We start from the raw sequence: 22,314 nt of genomic DNA, 5'->3' as shown, positions 1-22,314 counted from the left end.
CTACATGGTTTTCTGAGACTATTCAGGCCCTTGACTCAGAGTTTGAAAAGCAACTTTTACATTGACTTGTGTTTGTATTTTAATTTTGGGGAGCTGTATTGAAATTGGAAGCATACTTCTCTGTGTTGATACAGCAGCTTGCTCTCATCAGAAATTTTTCTTTTGCCCCCCTTCTCCATTTAACACTTCCAAATATGATTTTTATTTGACACAGGTCAAACTCTTTCCATAATTACTGATTTGAATTTGTGATTTTTTAATTCTGTTTGTACTGTCTATGTGAGTGAAGTAAGATATTACAATGTATGTGTAACTTATTGTGAACTTCTTTCTGCTCCTAAAGATAAACCAAGGATGGGAGGCTATCCAGTTCCAAAGCCGTCTTTTAACTTGGCTGCAGTTGTGGCAGAAACGATTGGACTTGCTGTTCAAGAGGAATCTGTAAGTAGTATTCCCGGATTTCTTACATAATCAGCTTTTTGTGCCAGTTGTTTTCAGAAACAGTATTTTTCTCTTTTGCATTAAAAATCTGCAAAAGTATTCCGAGTTACAATAAACTCGTTTTGATTTGTTTTCACTTACTCATTACAGAATTGCTCTAGCAAGAAGAGATGTAACTGTGCTGACCTGTCTGGCGGGTGGGGAGGAGGGTAGGGGCACAGTTCCTGCTGTGTATACAACTTTCAAGTTTGACTAAGATAGTGGACTAAACCCTTGGGTCTGCGAAACTGCCTTTGTGCAGTAATCAAGTCTAGGACTTAATTGTTTGGTGATGAGACACTTTGGTGACTCAGGTGAGATTATTTGATGTCTTTGCTTGGTAACTATGGTGAAAAGGATAGTATGCAGACTATTCTTTTTGTGTGTACATTTGAATGATGAAATTTTTCCATTTTCATAATATTTCTTTAAAGTTGTTGGTCAAAATTTCATCTCTCTTGTCACTTCTATTATTTTTCAGAGATTTGAATGGGTCTTCACAGTATGTATGTGCAAACCTAGCATATTTCTAATTTTTAATTATAATAGCTTGTCACACTTACTTACTTTGTTTTTCTTCACCACTTGCAAGGAGTCCCAGAGTGTACTGAGTCCTCCCTGCACTAATACTCTTGTGAGCCAGGCCCCAGAGAGCATGCAGTCTGAAGACTCAAGAAAACATCCAGCTTCTGAATCAAGAAATGATGACAACAATTTAGGGTGTGTTTCCACTTGGTTATAATAATACTGTTTTAAACAGGCTTATATGAAGTTCTGGGTTTAGTAGAACTTAAAACTTACAGCAGTTTGCTTTAAAGGTACAGACATGGAAATAAATATTTTCATGTTATATGGGCTTCTTTCAGGTAAATAACATTAGAAGCAAAGGAACTGATAGGATGCAACACTGTGGACTTTTACTTCATTCTCAGACTTCTGATTTGGGCTTTCTATGTACACGGTCCCTCCCTCACTGACTTCTTGTTATTGCGAGGTATCTTCTGAGGCCTATAAACATGGGGGTGGGGGGCCTGGAACTGGGGTAGGAAAACGATTGTAAAACTTGTCTGTTGACTAGATGTCATACAGATTGACTGCACTTCCCACTCTCCTCAGAATGATGTGATCTAAACAGAAATGTTTTTTTTAGCTCCTATTTGTTACCCTAGATGTATGTTTTATTGATGACAAGTGAAAAACAGAGTACCTGAAAGAAGCTTGCACATTTTCCCTTCACTTGCAGAAGCTTTGAGAATCTGTTATTGTAGTTATAAGATCTATACAAGAACCTAGATAGAATGCTATCACAACCATGCTCGCTTTCTTCCATTTCACTGCATTGGAAGGTAGAGAGTCCTTTGGTAGGAGAGTTTCCTAGGTAGGCTTACTTCTGTCCTTGGTTCTCAGTTGAATGTAGAACAGAATTTCATACCATACTAAAATGAAGGACAAGGCCTGTGTTTTGTTTGCCTTTCATAGCTCTAGGTGTTAACACCTAGGCCAAAAAGTTCCCCTTTTCCTTCTGTTTTCAGTTAATACTAGCCACCCTGACAGCTTTCAAGCAGATCACTGATAGGAAACGTATAATTTTTATATATCCCTTTCTGGCCTCCCAGCCCCCTGTGTACACCGGAAAAATCTCTCATCTCTCCATTGTATTCAGTCTTTCAGATCCATCTCAGAACACTCCACCACATGTTGACTGGGATTCTCAGGTAGCTTCTCCTGTTTTTGGAGCTTCTAGCAGCATGAAGAACAACTCGAGTACAAGTCATGCCCCTTGTATTTTAGATTCAGGATTGAAGCCTAATCTCAAAACCAACCTCTTCAACAATCCTTCCATTTCCAGATCTCATAAAAGTAGATCAAAATCTGAAGATGTTGCTTTTGTTGCACCACTGAATCTTGGAACTGAACTCAACTCAGTTATAAGCCAAGCCTCTATCAATAGGCAAATGGTTGTGAAAAAAAATACTAATGAGGCTGTAACCTGTGTTGGAAACACTTGTGCAGCTAAAAATGAGATGATCAAGAGCGATTTCCTTCTCGTACACCAGAGGCAGCTAGAAAGCAGGTGTGCTAAGAGAAAGAAAGCTGAAGATGAGCATGCAATTAGCTGTGAAAAAACATCCTTCAACAAAGAGAACTCCATGCCCTTTCGATCAGATGTTCAGCATATTAATGGGGAACATACAGTTGATAAGCCCTTGGATCTGTCTGATCGCTACTCTGGAGTTCGTTGTCAAGACAAAAAACAAGGAAGTGAGGATACCTGTAAAAATAGACTGAAACAGGTGACTTTGCATGACATTTTTTCACAGCTAGGGAAGCCCATTCCTGAAGGTTCATCATCTATTCAAAATGCCAACAATGAGAGTTGTTCATTTGGCAGAGATTTACAAGAGGAAGCCTATGTACAAGAGGCAACGTTGGGAAAAACATTCCCAGATAAGAAAATCCAGATTCAAATGAAAGAAGAAGTTTCTCCCTTCAAAATTCCACCACTGCCAAGTTCTGCAGAGACAGAGCAACTTTTTGATGATGTGAAGGTATGCTTTTCTGACCTTTTTTTTTTTCTTCTCCTTTGAAATACTATATTTAAGTTTTGGGAAATAGTAAAATTGCAATATGTTGTTAGGTTGCCAGTGGCCACGTACCAAATAGAAAGAAAACAAGGACAGGACATGGAGAGTCTGAACCAGCATCTGTACTTCAACCAAATCCTTGTAGAGTATCAAAAACTAAAGCACTGAAAAATGAGCAAGGTAACTTGATGAAAATGTTCCTTTTATTGCCCCCTGCCCCTCCAGTCTGTGTTATGGTTAAATAGAATTTTTCATATCTTCTTTTCTCCCACTTTAATCACTTTCTCTGTTCTGCTTCTAACTTAGTCTCATCCTATTCAGGACTTCTCAAGATCACCTCCACATTTTCGATCTGTATCCTCCTGGCATTCTTTTGCCACTATATAATAAATGTATTGTTGGCGTTCAGCTGTAAACTCAGCAGGCTAGGAATCTTGTTCTTTCTCATTTGTTTAGCATTGTTATTTACTGCAGCATGTCTCAAATATATCAAATTATCTATATCAAATGCTTGAAAACTGTGCTTAAGCGTAGGATAAGCCATTTTGGTAATATTTTTCATGATTCCTGATGATCTGTTAAAGAAATTTTTACATTTAAAATAATGATAATTATATACTATCATTTATGTCATAAACATGTATTTTATATCATAAATACACATTTATATATTATAATTTATATGTTATCATTTAAAATAAATGATAATAAACAGGTTCTGCCAAATATTCTTCCTAGAAGTTGTATCTTCTTTCCTGTTAAGTGGTCCCAGTCTAAAAACTTATTTTTTGAACTGGGATTGTAGAATCACTGCTTCTGTATTCCTTAGCTGAGCTGTTACACTGCGTACTTTATTTAAAAATACTTGCATAATGAATTTTAAAAAAAAGTTTGTTAACAGTTGGTGTGGCCATGTAGTTTGGAATCTAAAACTTTACTTCACAGATAAGTCAAGAGCCATCTCTGGAACAATGACCAGACACTTTTGTATTTGTTTATATTCTAAGACATGATTTTTGTCTTCTTATCGATCTAATGTCTTCTATCCAGTATTAATACTACTCGATTTACAGACTACAGAGGTTTCACCTGCAAGAGTATTTTATGTATTACATACCTCATACCAACACAAAGGAGTGGTGTGTTTCCTGAATATGACAAAAAACTTAAAAGATCTATTTCTAATTCTTCAGACAAAATATGATTTACACTGAATGAGCATGTTTATTGTTTGTGAATAATCAATCCCTAAACCCAAAGATGAATTGATAAGAGGAAAGCTGACTCATAATTTAGATACTATAGGATGCTATTGGCAGAACTGAATTCTGATTATTTGCCTTTTATCTCATATTCTCTGCATCCAGACCTGAAAGATAAACCTTTAGAAAACCTCCAGTGGAGCATAGATCCAGCAGCTGACCTTTCACAGTACAAAATGGACATTACTGTGATTGATACAAAGGTAAGCTTGTGTAACATGTATGCGTGTTCTGTGATATTGAAAAAAGCCTATGAAAGTAGTATCATGAACTTTATTCTGGGCAGACCAAAACCACTTTTTAACAAGAATCTGAATTAATCTCATTTGATATTTGTGTGCACTCCTGAAATGTTTGTTTAGGCATAGTACACTACAGTTATCCTAAAACATTTCCACTGTCTGGTTGTATTTGATAAACTCAGCCACATGGCTACTCAATATGAAACTGATGTACTTGGGAGTGGTTTTGGGTTTCTTTTAAGACAAAAAAATAATGTTCTAAATCTCATAATTTCTCCTGTGAAAACGTTCAGAAAATGTGCAGATAATGGCCATTATCTTTCTTTGAGTTGGGTGCAGGTTGGTTATTAGGATCTCTGAGAATTTTCCTGAAGTCTATTTGGTTTGTCTCACTTAAGGACTTTCTTATAATGTATTAATTTGACCATTTTTTTAATTTCTGTATGTTTCATTGTTACTTTTTGTCTTTGGAGAATTTAACATGAAAACATTAAAAGCATTTCTTCCCCATCAAGTAATGTAATCCACCAGATAAATGCTTCACATTTGAATTTTAAAATATGTTATTCTCTTACCTAGATTTTACGTCTTTATCATACAGACATTACTGCAGAAAAAACATCACAGAAAGTGTCCAAGAAGATGCCAGTAACTTTTGTGAAAGCTTTTCATATATACAGCGATGGCACTGACCACACCAGTTGCTTCTGAGTGCAATTGTCATGTTTGCTTTTTTATTTAGGATGGTTCTCAGTCAAGAGTTGGAGGGGAAGTTGTTGATATGGATTATACCTATGTTAGTGAAAGTGTGCTATTAAAAACGAAAAATCAAGAGCAAAACCAGGAAAGCAGTCCAAGTAAGAGGCACTTTTTTTTTCCTTTGGTGTGCTTTTTTATGGAGGAGGAAAGGGTAAAGGGCATTTTTTTCCCCTGCATGAATAGATAATAGAAAATGGTTTGCAGTAAAACAGCACTGATGTATTTTTGTAGGTTATAAAGATCAGTCTGTTTCCTCGTAGAATCGGTGATTGTTGCTGAGATTTTTTAACTTAGATTAAGAAAATTACAGGATTTGTGTTGAGATAGAGCCAGTAGCTATGCTTTTACAGTGCTTGGAGTTAAATACTTCACCATATAATAGTTCTGATCTCACTGCAACAATCACTCATACAACAAACAGCTTTGAAAGTTTTCTATGTATATCAGCCTTTCTACGGGAAGACTAATTTCATTTTTAATGGCATATAAATAGAACTGGTATACTTAAAGCAAATCCAAATGTGTTTATATCATGTTTAATTTATGGTATGTGGTGAATCATGGCTGCAGGCCAGTGACTTTTCATGGTGTGTTCTGGTTTTTTAAGCTGTTGCAACTTGATCACACTTCCGTAGTTTATCTCTTGCCCACAGAAAGTATTTCCTTCTGCTTGGATAACTCTAATTACAAGAACAAAATTTTCATGTATCCAGTATTAAGGTTAAAGGTATATCAATCAAATTTTAGAGATTGAATCAAGATATCTTTATGAAAAATAGATAAGCATTGTCCACATTTAAAAGATTGACAGAGAAGTTGCAGAAAGAATAAACGTATCACTGGTGTTAAGAAGTACTGGAACAGGAAGTAAATGTTAGATCTTTTTTGATACCCATTCAGTCAAAATATGCTTTCTTGACTTAAATTGTTGAGAGACTGATTTGGATGTTCATTATGCTTTTTATAATAGGAGGAGAAAAAAAAATGAACGATACCTTAACAGAAATGTTTGATCGGACAACCCACGAAGAATATGAATCCTGCGTACCAGAACATAGTCCTTCTGCATGTGATGAAAAAGAAATTCTTCATGATGAAGAGCAGGATAAGGGAATAACAGCAGCAAGCAAGAAACTAAAGAGTGGGATATAATTTGTTTTGTCTTTATTTGCCTGGTTAAACTGCAAAAGTTGATTTGAAATCAAGCTCGGTTCTCTAGGAACTAATATGCCAAATAAACCATGAGTGTGTTCTTCATAAATTCATGGGAAAATTTATTCATTGTAAGGACATAACGTAAACCAATATGAAAACTATTTTGGTAGCTCATTTGTATAGCCACCACATAAATATGGGTTGTGTAATGGAAGTTGGCACAGGAGTTGTACAGCAAAGTGACTCTTACAGAAAACACCAGGTTTTAGCTGCAGATTACTTGCTTCCTTTCTTCTCCCTATCCTCGGTTCTATCAAAGGTTTCGCAGAATTTTGTATTTTAAGCAACCTTTCCTTTACTCTTCTGCTTATCTTTTTTACTTGTTTCACTGCTGTTTTCCTTCTACTTCAGTAATGCTTTTTGATCACTGGTTTGATCAATTCTATATTATTTTTATTATCTGTTTGAATCTGTTGTCTCAGACTGAATGTACATGGCATTTTTTATTTCTTAATAGCTGGCTAACAATTTTACAGATGTTTCTTTAGGCAGTCTGTTAACTATATGACATGTAGTTTTTTGTTTTGCATATATATTTACAGGACATGAGGATAAACAAGATAAAGCCAAGCAGAAAGCTTTTGTGGAGCCATATTTCAAAAGTGATGAAAGGTAATTTAGATTGTTCTGTAGAGGCATTTTAAGGCTCTTTATATTCTCCCTATAGGGAACTTGTTCTTTCATAAAATAAACGTGTTTGTGTGTAACGTACTAGCAGCTGAAGATGCACAAGTAAAAGGTCTAATGAATTAGATAAAAGCCTTAGATAAAAGCTGGAGTGTGTGGGGGGAAATAAACACATTGAAATGCCTATCTATCACATTTGCAGAAGAGAAAGGATTTCCTCTTCTGCTTTTTACAAATTTATTGAATGCAGTATTTTGTAATCCATGCTGTTTCTTACAGGCATGAGGTCATGCATGAGTTTGAGAAAAGAGCCTGTGGGTTGCTTGTACAAATAAAAACTTTTCCTTCTCTGACGTTTTTGCCCCTTCCTCTAGGCAATAAATGAGTAATGTTTAACAACTGTACCTCTTAGTGCTTCCTCTATTGCCTTTCTGTATAATCATCGTTGGTAGTCTGAATCTTCATTTCATAATGATACCAACCCCTTCAGTTAAGTAGTTGTTAGCTTATTTTTTACCTTAGCAGATGTTTTCTTTGTAGAGGAATGCGTTTTGTGAGCAGACAAGTTGAAAAAAAGCTGTTAGTTCTGTTCTTGGACTCCAAAATATATTCTTTTTGCAGAAATCAGTGCAAGAACAACTGTGTTGTGGACAAAATAAATGTTCTACAGAAGGTCTATATTTGAGTAATTTGATCTAGTAATTCCTTTCACACTATGAAAAGCTGTAATGAGGAGGTGCGCATCTCTGGTTATGTAAAAGATCATATTACATTTTTTAAAATGCTGGAACTCTTTTACTTACAAAAATAGTCCTATTCACCTATGAAATGCTGTATGATTGGGTTTTGCAGGCATTTTCTGATATTTTTTCTTTTCTTGAGACTCTCCTTCATTGTGTTCTAAAAATTGAAAATCTCCAGACATGTAGGAGAAATAAATACGTTATTGTGAGAAAACATTTTTGTTTTTCAGAAAGAATACTGTGTTAGATTTTCCTCATATTGAGGTTATTCGAAAAAAAGAAGAAAGAAGAAAATTACCTGGCCATACTTGTAAGGAATGTGAAATAGTAAGTAGTGCTTTAAAATTTGGTCAGTCTTCCATTCTCCTAACTCTGCTAGTGCTAAAATGCTGTTGAAATTATGAATCTGGTTGCATCATCATCAGTAACTACAGTAGTAGAGACGTAAGTGTTTGCCAAAGCTGTTTTACCAAGCTTTGGATTGGTTGGTTTGTTTTTAACTGTAGTAAGTGCATATAACTTAGAAAGTCTTCTTTTTTGTGTGTGTATCTGTATGATAGAAATTTCTCACATCATGGTTCCAGTAAGATTTTTGTTAATAAAAAATACATTAACTAGTCAAAGAACGATCACACATTTCTAAACTTCAGCTCAAAAGCTCTACTGAAATTTACAAGTACTGGAATAAGTAAGTTCCATGTCCTGTTGTACCTTTATTAAATAAATTTTGATTAGGGTTTGTTTGGTTTTTTCTTGTTTTCCAGGGTGCATGCGTTTTCAGATAATTGCACCAGCAATAAGTGCCAATATGCATATATGTGCAAATGCATGCAAAAATGTTTGCAACTTAAAAAGTGTGAAGTTTTAGGTTTCACATTACACCTTTTTTCCTTCCTTTCAAATTACTAAACTGCTTTCAGATACTTGGTACAGAGATAAAATATTGAAGTAATTACATGTGTATAAGGACGTATTTCATTTGGTCATTAATAGACTTTCAGGCTGGAGTTAATTAGGTGGTGATCTAATACATTATGACTCACCAGAAGTGTGGATTAATCACTGAATAATGATGGATTATCTGGAATCTTTTCACTTAATTTCCACACCTCTATAGAACCAAAGTTTTTCATAGATACTCCTGCTATTCACTTTATAGTCAAGTCACATTTACTTAGCTGAAGAAATTTATTAGAGTTTATTTTTAACAAAAAATACATTCCTGAAATATAGCTTTAGTAAAAGTCATTAAATACAAATAATTAAGTTTTACAGTCAACTATAAATAAAATTTCCAAAAAAATCTTTAATTTAAAGAGTTTGAAAGAAAACAAGATGTTGGAAAAAACCCAAAACATAAAACCCCAAAACTTCAGTGTATTTCTTGGCCCAAGAGCCATGTGTTAAGTGTTTTAATTTCCTGTCTCTGTAAGCTACAGATCTCCTCTCAGCAAATCCATTTCTTGTTACTTTCTGGCAAGTCAGAGTGGTAACTATGGTGTTTGGGAACATTTACAGCTCCAATTTTACAATATTAGGTTTCTATGTTAAACTTCAGAAAAGTATGAGTTTGTTGTTGGTTTTGTTTGGGTTTTTTTAAGTCTATGTCATTCAAGATGAATGTCTTGGAATGTGTGGAATGCTTGGCTGTGTTATTGCACCATAATAAAACTAGCTTTGAATTGAATGCCTGTGGAAGAACGGAGTAGCAGACAAAGCATACATGATGCTTTAAAAAAGTCTTAGCTTACTTTTTAGTCATATGGGTTTGAAAAGTCTCCAAAGTCTGAGGAAATAGTTAGGGAGTGGGTAGAAATCAGTAAATTGTTTCTGACCATGTTCTGCAAGCAGTATGAGTGGGAAGAGTTACCTGTCATTCCAAGAAGATGCAAGAGATTTAACTTCTGCCCATACTGTAGCAGACTGAACCAAAGTCCATCATAAGTCCTTATCTTAAAACTTTGTGGGAGCATCTCATTCACTTTACAGTGTAGAACCCTTGATAAGAGGTCTTGTTTTGGTTTGTTATGACTTTGCGATGTGATCAGAGAAAGGTTGTATGCAGATGTTACTGGTAGCTTGTAAAAGTAATGTTTGTTAGTGTGGTTATTAAGTCTAATCACACTTTAGATAAGTAGGAGAATCAGACAGATGTTTTTACATACATTTAGATTACAGGAATTATTCTGTAAGTGACTTTGTGCTAAACTAATGAGAGGAACACTTTAAGGGCTTGTTCTCTTTTTGAGACTGCAAGTTGTAGAGTTCTGTAAACAATTCTTTTACCACGAAGACACTGCAGGATGAGATTTTTGCCTATCTTTCCACATATGGAAAAGCCTAGCTCAGATGTTTTGTGTGGGTTGAAAATGCTGTGGATAGTGAGATCTAGAAAACAGCTGAAAGTTTTTTGCTGTTCAGCAGATACATATGTAACTTTCTCATTCTTTATCAACCCTCATAGATTTCTAAACAAGCCAAAATAAGAAAAAGTTACTTTCTAATTTCTTTTGAATACATATTTAGCTTGATTAATAATTGGTCTTTTTATTTTCTGTTCCTACAAAACTGTACTGTCTTTTTCATTGTTTGATCCATAAGTATTCCTCACTAATCATAAAGATTTTAATTAAAAAGTGCAGCACACTGCAAACTTTTAGTAGGCCAATTTCTAAAATTCCAGGCTATTTAAAGGACAAATGTAAGGTGCACTGCTAATTTGGAGGAGGTTTTTTATGCCAATTTTATACTTTGTCTGCTGTCTAGTAGGAAAAAAGGAATTTATTAGTGTACTTTATGTTTCCAAGTAAGTAGGTTTTCTGAAATCCTACTAGTAGATGGGGACAAGAAGTACTCTCTGTTGACAGAGGTATTCTGTTCCTTTCCTTTTTTCCCCAGTCTAGATCACTTTTCAGATGACTGAATGAGGTTTTAAACTTTAGTTTGCCTTTTTGAATTGTAACACTATCAGTTCAGTAGAACTGTTTACCACTTTTATGAGGGTCATGTTTCATGTGCAGTCCAGACTGCGACTGTTGGCTTGCCTCTTGATTCAGACAGTGCATTTGCTTTTAAAATGTTTTGGCACTTTATGACATCTAAGTGCCAGATTACGATTTTTAGGAGATGCTAAATAGAATCACAAACTAAAACAGTAGAAAATTGCATGGAAATAAACCCTATCTTTCTATGACGCTACTTATGGGAACACTCAGTAAAAAATTTTGTGGCAGCCCCCAGTACTGCTGACAGGGATGAAAGAGTAGCTAGCCAATTTACTACATACTCTAGAGAATGCCACGCTGACAGATAGTTTCTGGAGTCCCAGTGTCAGTCGGCTAGCTAAACTGGATCTTTCTTTACTCCTAATTTGAGGGTAATAAAGTAGGAAGCATTTTTACTTATGTTTGTTGTTAATACTGTAAATTTAGACACTGGAAATAATTCTGCAGTGTGGTTTTTGTAGTGTAGTTGTTCACTTTTCTATTTTATTTGTAAATGTGAGCTGAAACTTAGTTTATTAGAAAATTCTCATCTATTTTAATACCTGTGCTACTTAGCTTTGTAAAATCAGTCAGTAAAACTGTTGACATAAGTAATTGTACCTATGGTATGTTAAAAGATATAAGGCTAACAAATCTGCCACTATAAGGTTTTATTTAATCTGTAAATTCAGTAAGATTTTAGTATAATGGCCAGGTGTTTGTGATTTGGATAACAAAACTCTACTCTTAGCTATCCTCACCATTATTTTTAGATAACTCAATGTCATTGTGTAAAGCAGTTGCTCTATATTTACAACTTTGTTAACTTGGATTTCTCCCCCCTGCCCGCCCCCCCCCCAACATTCAGTATTATGCAGACATTCCAGAAGAAGAGAGAGAAAAGAAACTAGCTTCCTGTTCAAGACACAGATTTCGCTACATTCCTCCAAATACTCCTGAAAATTTCTGGGAGGTTGGATTTCCTTCTACCCAAACTTGTGTGGAAAGAGGTTTGTGCAAAAAAGGCTTACAAAACACTATTTAAAGCTGATTTTTTTTTTTTTCCTCCCTGAAATTATCTCTAGTTCATAAAGCAGCCCTTTCTCACCCAGTCTTGTTGAGGTCTCTTTACTTATCAGCAGCCATTATTTTGAATAAATACTGTCTTTTTTTAGCAGTTCCTGTACTACTAAGAAGAAGGGAATGTAAGGAAACTTTTTTAGAGCCTAGATAGAGAAGGCAGGAGTAATTGGGATTTTCATAGAACTAAAACCCTATGTGTCTTCAAACTAAAGCAAGAACTGGGTTAACATTTTCAGAGGCAAAGGCTGAGAGATTGTACTTACTGAGGAAAGAGAGGCAGCACTGTTGATGTCCCTTGTCTGTATCTTTAGAGCTCCATAATACCACACGATAATGGAAATCAATGTTGAAGGTAGGATGTGAGTAAATAGTTTTTAATAAATATACCCTGTTTGTTAGTGACACTCAAAAGTTGTTTTTACTCCACTTCACACAGAAGATTGTTCTTCCCTAAATAATTCTTCTAAATCCTAGAGCTTGGTATAAGAATGAGTTTTTACTGATGATCTCAAAACATGTTGAGTTTTTAGTGTACTATATGTACATATCTTCAGAAGTGGTGAAACTCTGTGGTAAGGAGCCCTATATGAACTCTCTTTGAGTTATTTACATCATTATTTGTGCATATGTTACTAACTGTGAAGCATTAATCTTCACTTATTTTTATCTGTTCTCATAACAGTTTCAGGTCAGGCATAGGAAAATGTAGCCAGAGATGTGTGTGTGTCCTTGTGTGATAGTGTTGCAGCATCATCCTTAATCTTTCAGAACAGGGAGCCTTGATTTTTAGGGACTTGCATTAACTTTCATAGTGCAAATCATGCTGTTTAATCAAGATATGCTTAGCTGAGTTCATTTAAATTTGAAGCTGTATTTCCAAGAAATATATGTATGTCAAACACAGCGTTCAGAATTTTAAGCCTCTCCCTCATTGTGGACGAATGTCAAATTTTCTCTTGAAGCCCTAGTCAAGTTCCCCCTTCTTAAATAGCCACTGCAAAGGGTTAAGCTAGTCACAGAATTTGCAGACTGTTAAGCTTCCTTGGGCTTGATTAGGCTTCAGCAAAATGGTTCTCTTTTTTGCATCAATTTGTCTCTGGTATCACATAAGGCAAAGTGAATCCCTCAACCCAGCTATCAGTCCAGATTCACCTCAGGAACACTGCTGAATCACCACTGGCTTTGTGAGTAGTCTTTTTCCTCTCTTGTGTATCCAGTTAGGCAGGGCTTGGCTGAGCCTAATCCATTTCTCCTTTACCTTAAGTAATGAGAGAGAGTTCTCGCCGCTCTAGAACCACCGTTGGTTCTTGATGATTATCTTTCACGATTAGCAAATCAGGGTCCTTCCTAGTCCAACCTGGTTGCCTCTTAACTGTTTCAGATGATGAGAAAGCTGGCCTAAACTAGGCATGTCCATTTATAACTTCAAGTGATCAAGATATCCTGTTAGGGAGGAATGTGAAATAATGAAAGTAAAGTTATGTGTGTTTTTATATTGTATTTCTTACCTCAAATTTGTTCTTCTTCTTTTAAGGATATATTAAAGAAGATCTTGCTCCATGTCAACGTCCAAAAAGACGGCAGCCTTATGCTGTAATGTTTTCTCCAAAAGGCAAAGAGCAGAAGACATAAAGGATGGGGAAGTAAGGCACACCAACTTGAAGACTATCTTTCCTGTCCTTAGATATTTATAGTTAATATAAATTTGAAATAAAAGAACTGTGTTTTCCACAATGATAAATAATTTCATTAAATATGTAAATTTTATAAAATTCATTTGCAAATCTGATGTACCAGGACACAAAACTATTTAATGTATGTTTGTTTCATATTGTGTTAATACATTTTGTATTAATTTTTGCACCTGTCAGACAATGAGTCTCCCTTTTTTCTTTGAAGTCAATGCCTAAAATTCCAGTAAATCCTGTCTAAACTTTGTGTCAGTGAGTAAATGCTTTGAAGTCACAGAAATCAGCTGTTCTTGTAAGGTCTAAATGCCTGTCAATGGGAACAGAAATGCAGATTTTGTAGGGTGCTTTTATTTTGCACTGGATTTTTTTTATATAGCCTTTATCTTTTGGCAGTAATGGTTATATCTACTTGTAATAAAGTTGTATTAAATATAAAAGGTATCTACTGTTAATAGTTGGGAGATACAAAAACCATGTACTCTGTCTTAAATTTTTGTTTAAATCTATAGCATCACAATTTCCTCAGCGTTTAAATTAGAATACCCAATTTTTTTTTCTTAATTTGGATCTGTTTGTGTATCTGTGTCTCATTGATACAGAGATAAGCATTGTTATTTCTAAATTTGAATGGCAGCTATGCATGGAATTCTCCTAGGTGATGACCACTGCTATCCACTAGATATGAAGGATTCTCCAGAGGTATTTTGAATTAATTTTTTGTAGCAGGCGATATAGTTTCATACTTGCATTTGGAGAGTAAAAGCATGCAGTATCACGGAGGCAGGATAATGCTTTTACATAGGTAGGCAGGCCAAAGATCACTACAATATACTTAAAATAGCATTCTAGAATAGAATAAAATGTTCAATCAGCATACAATCAGAGTTAGGTTCAATCAGTGAGAATTCTCTTTAAAAGGAGATCATAAAGCAAGCAACTATTTAAATGCTTTAAACCAAAATAAAAGAATAGAAAGTACAGATACATTTATGTATCTAAAAAAGTATCTGTGCTTTCTATTCTTGTATTTTTTTATGTGTGTGTGTATAAAAAGGTATGTATTTAAAAGCTTGGTGGATAGGACAATTTAATTCCAGGTGTAGTTATATAGGAGTGGTGGTAGGTTCTGCTGGTGGAGATGTTATGGCATACATCTAAACAGAAAAATAAAAAAAAAAATTGATTAATTTAGCTTTAACACTAAGTAACATAAAATCCTCTTAGGCTGAAATCACAGGCCTTGCAGAAAAATAGAAGAAGGTGTGTCACTAGCTACTGTCCCCATCCTAGCTGCTTAGCTGATTGGTTTGCTTTAGCATTTCGCAGGCATATATCCTAAGGAATAGCAAAGACATAAAGCCAAATAACAGTGAAAAATCTTTAGTTATTCCCATATATGCTAACACATGCTGACAATAAATGTTTGCACACTGTAAAAGTTCATTTCTTGGAGCAGGAGTGTGACAGATGGCAATAAGGTCCTGAAGTGTGGAAATAGTAAATAAGGGGTCTTGGTCACTAAGGGGCATCAGGCAGCAGGTTTAGTTACAAGCAGAAAGGAGCATCTTCCTACATAATGCAGTCGAACCTTGGATTGTGCCACAGAACTGCTGCAGGATGTTATGGGTACAAAAGGATTGGGCAGGTTAAAAAGAATATAAGGTGGAAAGAAGTCATCAAGGATGCGTTAAAGATAATACCACTGCCTCAGGCGTTTTTGAAGTCTAGCTTACGGAAAGCTGGGAGAGTATTGCAGGGTAAGTATCATCTATCTGAATTTCTGTAAAGCCTTTGACATGGTCCCCACAACATCCTTCTCTCTGAATTGGAGAGATACGGATTTGATGGGTGGACCATTCAGTCAATGAGGAATTGGTTGGATGGTTGCATCCAGAGGGTATGGTAGTGGTGAACAGCTCGATGTCCAGATGGAGATCAGTGATGAGTGGTGTCCCTCAGGGGTCCATATTGGGACCAGTACTCTTTAATGTCTTCATCAATGACATAGACAGTGGGATCGAGTGCACCCTCAGCAAGTTTGCAGCTGACACGCCTGAGGGACAGGATGCCATCCAGAGGGCTCTGGACAAGCTGGAAGAATGGGCCTGTGTGAACCTCACGAGGTTCAACAAGGCCAAGTGCAGGGTCCTGCACCTGGGTTGGGACAACTCTCAGTATCAATACAGGCTGGGGACGAAGGGATTGAGAGCAGCCCTGCTGAGAAGGACATGGGGAGACTGGTGGATGAAAAGCTGGACATGGGCCAGCAATGGGCACGTGCAGTCCTGCAGGCCAACCACATCCTGGGCTGCATCCAAAGCAGTGTGGCCAGCAGGTCAAGAGAGGGGATTCTGCCCCTCTGCTCCACTCTGGTGAGACCCCACCTGGAGTCCTGCGTCCAGCTCTGGAGCCCTCAGCACAGGGAAGACATGGACCTGTTGGAGAGGGTCCAGAGGAGGGACACAAAAATGATCAGAGGGTTTGAGCAACTCTCCTGTGAGGACAGGCTGAGCGAGTTGGGGTTGTTCAGGCTGGAGAAGAGAAGACTCTGGGGACGCCTTCTTGCAGCCTTCCAGTACTTAAAGGAGGCTTCTAAGAAAGATGGGGACAGACTTTGTAGCAGGGCCTGTTGTGATAGGACAAGGGGTAAGGTCTTTGAACTAAAAGAGTTCAAAGATAGAGTAGATAGAAGGAAGACATTTTTCCCAGTGAGGGTGGTGAAACCCTGGCACAGGTTGCCCCGAGAGGTGGTAGCTGCCCCATCCCTGGAAACCTTTGAGGTCAGGTTGAACGGGGCTCTGAACAATCTGCTCTAGTTGAAGACATCCCTGCTTATTGCAGAGGGGTTGGACTGGATGGCCTTTAATGGTTCCTTCTAACCCAAACTCTTCTATGACAAGTATTTGTGTTTCAGTAAGTGTCCCTCAGTCTGACCATACTTCATGTTCATGTTCCATACCACCAAAATTCCACAGTATATTTACTAGAGAGTCTTACTATCTGAGATACCATTTCCCCTTTCAATGTGAGGTACCCCAGCTTTTGGTCTGCATCTGCCAACTTAGGAATAGCTTAAGAGTTTTTTCACTAAATATATGACAGGTATCCTTTGTCCACAGATCTATAGTAGTAAAGCTTGTTGAAATGTGCCATTATTTAGCTTTGCCATTTGATACTAACTCCTTTTTACTTCAGAGTTTGTTAGTATTTCAACTGAAATAGTACAAGAGACAATTTGGAGAGATCTTTGGTACATAAGAGTGAACAATGTACAGTTGAATATGTTAGCAATACACACTTTTTTTTTGAAGGCAGTTAGTGTCCATGAGGATAGTACTGCTCCACTAGAGGACAGTAAGGAACTGCTTTTTTATGTAAGACAATGTAAGAACTACTCTATTTTCCTCTTTAGTTAGCCAATTTTTTAAGGCTTCATTTGCCTTTAAAAATTTAGATCTTTTGCCCAGCTGTTTTAATTCCAGAAAAAATATTTCACTATTGAGAACCAGACTTTATCTTGACAAGTAAGAGAACAATCAAAAAAAAAATCTAGAAACAAGAATAGAAACAGAACAGCTGAGAGAGATAGACTATGAGTAAGAGAAATTCCTAAAGAAATAGTAGAACAGAAATACTGAGCAACTTTTATGTACCAAAAAAATTACTGAAATTTATAAATTTTAGAAATGCAGTTACAGATTTCTACTTACAGTAATTTCTAATTGCAATTTCTAATTATGGCTTACTTATATTTTTAGCAAACTCTTGCAATAATGTATATTTTCTGCCCAGAAGAAATGGAAGGAAAAAGGGAGACAGTCAAACCCAGCAAGGAAAGTCTGCTAAAAAAATAACCTCAAAGACTGTTGCATTCAGAATTATCGTTGGCCATCTTTGTACTCTTTATGGCATGGCAGCACGTTGCGGTTGCGGTCAGCTGCACTGTCAGAGTCTGTGTTCTTTGAGTTGTTTTTCTCTACATCCATGAGTAGTGAAGAAGAAAGGGAATTTTGGATAAAAGCCGTAAGCTGAAGTGGGTTAGTGACTTTGAAGGAGTTTGGGACAATTGACTAAAACCAATGTTTATCAGCCAAGTATTCATTTACTTTCTTGCATGAAGCCACTACTCACAAGTTGGGGGGGGCATTTCTTCAAGTGTATTCAGGTGTGAGCATCCAAATGGGAATCTCTGAGTAGCAGTGCCTGTTGGATCATACCTCCACCATCTGGCACTCCTGCCAGGGCTGCCACAGTTATCTTCTAGTTTCCTCTCCTTCTCTGTGACAGTGTCTTGGGATTCAGATATGTCCACATGCTGCCTCTTCTCATTTTGTGAAAAAGGGAAAACTTATAGTCATTAATGCTGGGATTTGTGCATCTTTTTTAATGAACGTGTAGATATATAATGCTACCATGTTAGCCATGACTGGGAGAATTAACAACTTCATGTTTGCATGGCAGCTTCATCCCATTTCTGTTTGTAAGAATCTGTCATAGTAACAACCCCCAAAGAGACAGTAATAACCCACAAACCCATACATCATCAAAAATTACCGCTGATAGAATGGGTTGAAGTGGTTTCTGAAAGTCAGCTTTTCTTAACTCGCATGCAAGTAATGCTCAGGTCTTCCAGCAGAGCTGCTTCTGGAGTACTGGGGCACACAGCGTCCCCCCTGTATTCCTAGGGATCCTTAGCATGTATTCTAGTTCATGACGTTAAGACACTGGCATGGGCCCAATAATAGTACCGCCTCCAAATCAGTGGCCTAGTGTCATTCCCAAAAACATGAAGATGGCAAGTTGATGGCTTTAGCACATCCAGACCGCTATCTGTCCAACCCGCAAACAGATCTCAGCCTGAAAAGCAAGCCTTTGATCATAAACCGTTTCTTGGGCTGCTTGGAGCACGGAAGTCAGATTGTTGTTAAAATGTCCGCAGGCAAGCTGCACTTCCTGCACTGCCTGCAAGGCCAACTTGGTCATTAGTTGCTTTTAATTAGTTGTGCTTTTGAACTTTGCCTTTCTCACGCCAAAAGGATGAATGGCTTGCCCCTAATGAAGCAGGAGGAAGACAATGTCTGTCTGCTGATTAATGGAAACTCCTGTAAAAAACAAAACAAAACAACAAAAAAAAGAAGAGAACAAAATTATAGGCAGGGGAAGAGCAGAGGAAGAAGAGGAGGGAGGGGAAGAGAGTGGTGAGGTGCTAGTTGTTGATACATCATGGGGTATCGGACTCTTCTTTCTAGAATAATCAACACTAAAATCAGCCTGGCCTTGTTGATCCTGATCTTCAAAGAAAGGGCTTTGCTGTATTTAAATTAATTAGTTATGGAAAATCTGGAAGAAAAAACTAATGATACCTTCTCTTGCATGTGTTAGTACAGAAAGACTGCTCGGTCTGAACAGATTCACTCTTTGCTTTGCTCCCGCAGAGAGTGAGCATAAATTTCCAGGAGCGTTCTCTGCGTACAATTATGAGCAACTAATTAGCAAGGGAGGGAGAGAGACAATACAGAAATAAGCCCAAAGTTTGACTTAATGGAAGATGAACCAAGCTTCCTTCATGCCCATGTAGAACAGTTTTACTGAATAAAAACTGAAATGCAAAGCGTTTTCCTCAGATTTCCTCTTGCTTCTTTAGTCTGTGTTTTGAGTGCAGTCTTGGAGGACAATTTGCGTTCCTGTATGTCAGCACATGGAAAAATGATGTGCTGTAGATGATATAAACACTGTTTATATCATCTACAGCACATCATTTTATTATGTGCTGTAGATTATGTTTTAGTTATGTGAATTATTCTACAGGTTACAAAGTGATGGGTCAGCACAGGTAGGGTTGCTGTGTCTTAGAACAAGGGTGTGCTATAAAAACACACAATGCATTTTGACCATTAGGTTTGAAACTATGAGTGTTGTAAATACAGATAAATCTCTTCTCCCCGCGATGGTCATATTAATAGGAGATTTTTCCTGGGTTACAGTTGTGTCTTCTGTCTCCCACTCTTTTTATTCTGCTTCTCCTCTTTAGAATACTTTTCGGATACACATGTGGCTAGACAAAGGGCATCCTGGGCACAGTACTTGAGGTGCAGGCATCATCACCTGGACACCCAGGTGGCTGAGATGAGTTATTGCATCATGTTCATTGTGAAGAGAGGCATTGGGAGTCTCCAGCCCAGGACAGCAACCCCTGTCTCCCAAACTTGGCAATGGTGGGAGATAACTCTGCCCAGCAGGAACTTTGAGAAGGATGTGTGAAGACTGCTTGCCCTTGGGTGGTTTTTGTCTGCACTCCAGCTGCAGCCATGAGCAAGGCTAATCACATTTATAACCAAGGCTCCTTTCTAGCATCTTGTTAGGAAAATTAGTTGGAGCTTAAGGTCAACACGGAAGAAAGGTTTTTCATTACAGACAGGAAAGCGGATTTAAGCTAAAAGCATCCTCAAACTAGAATATGTTACCCAATCAGAACAGTAACATTTGGTACATGCTTTCTACATTGATTGGCTAAGCTTGGAACTAGCCAATGCCCGAGCAGAGTTTTAAATACAATCTGGTGACACACATGAGATATTCAGACAAGAAAAGTGAGGAAAATATCCCCAGAAACAATGGTAGGAAGAGTGCCATGCCTACCTCCATTCCACCCATTTCTTCTCCAAAAATACTACTTCCGTGTGGTGATGACACATATTAATACATTTCAACTACTGTACCAGCATAAATATAATTTTAACCACAATTTGGAAATATGGAAGATCTCTCTTTTTTTTCTTTCTTATTTCTGAGTAGTTTACGTAGAACATCCTTGATGTTCTTACCTTGGACTTTAAACTTCAGAGTAGAGATCAGTTAGGTCTCTGATTTTTTTATGTTTGATGTTCACCAACTTTAATAACTGTTTTGAATTAATTCATTTGCACTTACTTAATACCTTGCCTGATGTTGTTTATACTTAGCCAATATTTTCATGTGGAGAAGGCTTTAAAAAAAAAACATAGTGACAGAAAGACCTTTATATGCCTGTACTCCAAAGACAGTAGAAATAGGCAGGAGACTCTGCTGTGGATCAGACACATGTGAAACAAGAAGCAGAAGAGACACAATTCAGATCCAGTCATCAGCTCAAATCCATGTGGTAATAAAAGCCACCCAATTCCCTCACAGTCAAAACTACCCACTCGATGAGTCCTTTTAGAACAGTTTTAAATAAAGTGTGAATAAAATAAGGCTAGATAAGAAAGAAATAATGATTTGGAGGCCTTTGGGAATCTGTTACATGTGCTTTACTTGTGCCCTTGGGTAAATCAGTTGTGGGAAAAGATAAAGAGATTAAATACAGTCTTTGAAATGACATTCCTAGTGACTCACCATTTCAGAGAGCTTGGGAATTTAAGCTGCAGTTGAAAAGAACCATAAAATGTTAAAAAAAAAAAAAAAAGCTAACATTATCTTGGATAATGTGTACCGGATAATGAGTTGATATTCTTTTAATATTGAACAGATGTCCTAGAAGATGCAATTATTTTAATTCAAGTTGTCTTTTACTTAAACCAGTTTGCAAAAATACAGGTACTCTATCATACAAGTGTAAGGATTAATATAATTAGAACCAAGACACTAATAGTTGCAAATCAGAAAAGCTGATTTCCTTTTTCTAGTCCATGGAAGCATCCACTATCTCAAATTGTAGTAACGTTCCATTTTGGAACAAAAAGCCATGATTTCCCACAAAATTACATCTAAAATAATTGGTTTTGAAGTATTAGACTTCTTGATGTATTTCACTCTGTCCTAATGCAATTCAGTTTATATTATTACTGTCAAATTAATAGAAGCAGGCAGGAAATTCAGACTTATCATGACAACCCTCTCCAAAATCACTGTGCTCTTTATATGCATTTCTAAAGTGTTTTGCTTGCCAGGTATCAACTGAATACTTTTCAGCTTGCTAGCCTGCCAAATACACTCTATTAATTGCTAATAAATTGTTAAATGCTTGGCAAATCATTCAGACAAACCAATGGGACTTTTGAAGTTTAGTCCTAATAATTTGACACTTAAGCAAGGAAAAAAAGGAAATATAAAAAGTTATAAAGAATCTCTTTTTAGCCAAACTTCCCTATACTTCTCTCTTGGTCTATAATAGATAAGCACATGAAATCATCAGAAACATGACTCTCTTATTTTCAAGCCTCTGTTGAAAAAGTTAACTGAAAAAAAAGCCTATTTTATTCCTCAACCTCTGAGTATTGACACAGTATTTTCTTAGTGACTCTTGAAAGGTATTATGCATTCCTGAGAAAGGAATTGCATGTATGTCTCATCTTCATCTTCTGCTTTAGTTAATGGAGAGCATGGAGCCGAGGCAGTCTTGGACTAGTGGTGCTTACTGGTAAGTCATTCCACAACTGCACTCATCAAGACTTCGTTAAGGCTCTTTTCCTCACTAAGAATAAGCAAAAGAGGCTTTTGTGAAAATTTTTCCAAGACGTTAGATGACCAAACTCTTCTAACATAGCATTATAGAAACTAAGATTTCATAAGTCATTAAATGTGATCAATACTTTTTAAAAAAGACAAGTATGTGCTGTGGAGACTGGTGGTCTCCAAGGCTGCACCAGCTGTTTAAAGTTAGTG

General features: G+C 36.8%; 1 protein-coding gene across 1 annotated transcript; it reads left to right on the top strand.

Annotated features, from left to right (window-relative positions):
• Positions 1-343: 343 nt before the first annotated feature.
• Positions 344-13,847, top strand: RBBP8 (retinoblastoma binding protein 8; the record flags this gene model as incomplete). The annotated part of the gene is made up of 11 exons (XM_010290704.1): positions 344-441; positions 1,073-1,200; positions 2,144-3,029; positions 3,119-3,245; positions 4,433-4,530; positions 5,312-5,426; positions 6,299-6,469; positions 7,086-7,155; positions 8,144-8,240; positions 11,766-11,907; positions 13,515-13,847. Coding segments are annotated over 11 exons (2,030 nt in total), but the record flags the coding sequence as incomplete, so codon positions are not given.
• Between the last annotated feature and the right edge of the window lie 8,467 nt (positions 13,848-22,314).

The sequence above is a fragment of the Phaethon lepturus genome, unplaced genomic scaffold, assembly GCF_000687285.1.
Source record: "Phaethon lepturus isolate BGI_N335 unplaced genomic scaffold, ASM68728v1 scaffold5357, whole genome shotgun sequence".
NCBI lineage: Eukaryota > Metazoa > Chordata > Aves > Phaethontiformes > Phaethontidae > Phaethon > Phaethon lepturus.
Note: the sequence above shows the minus strand (reverse complement) of the source record. Positions and strands in the feature narration are given on the sequence as shown.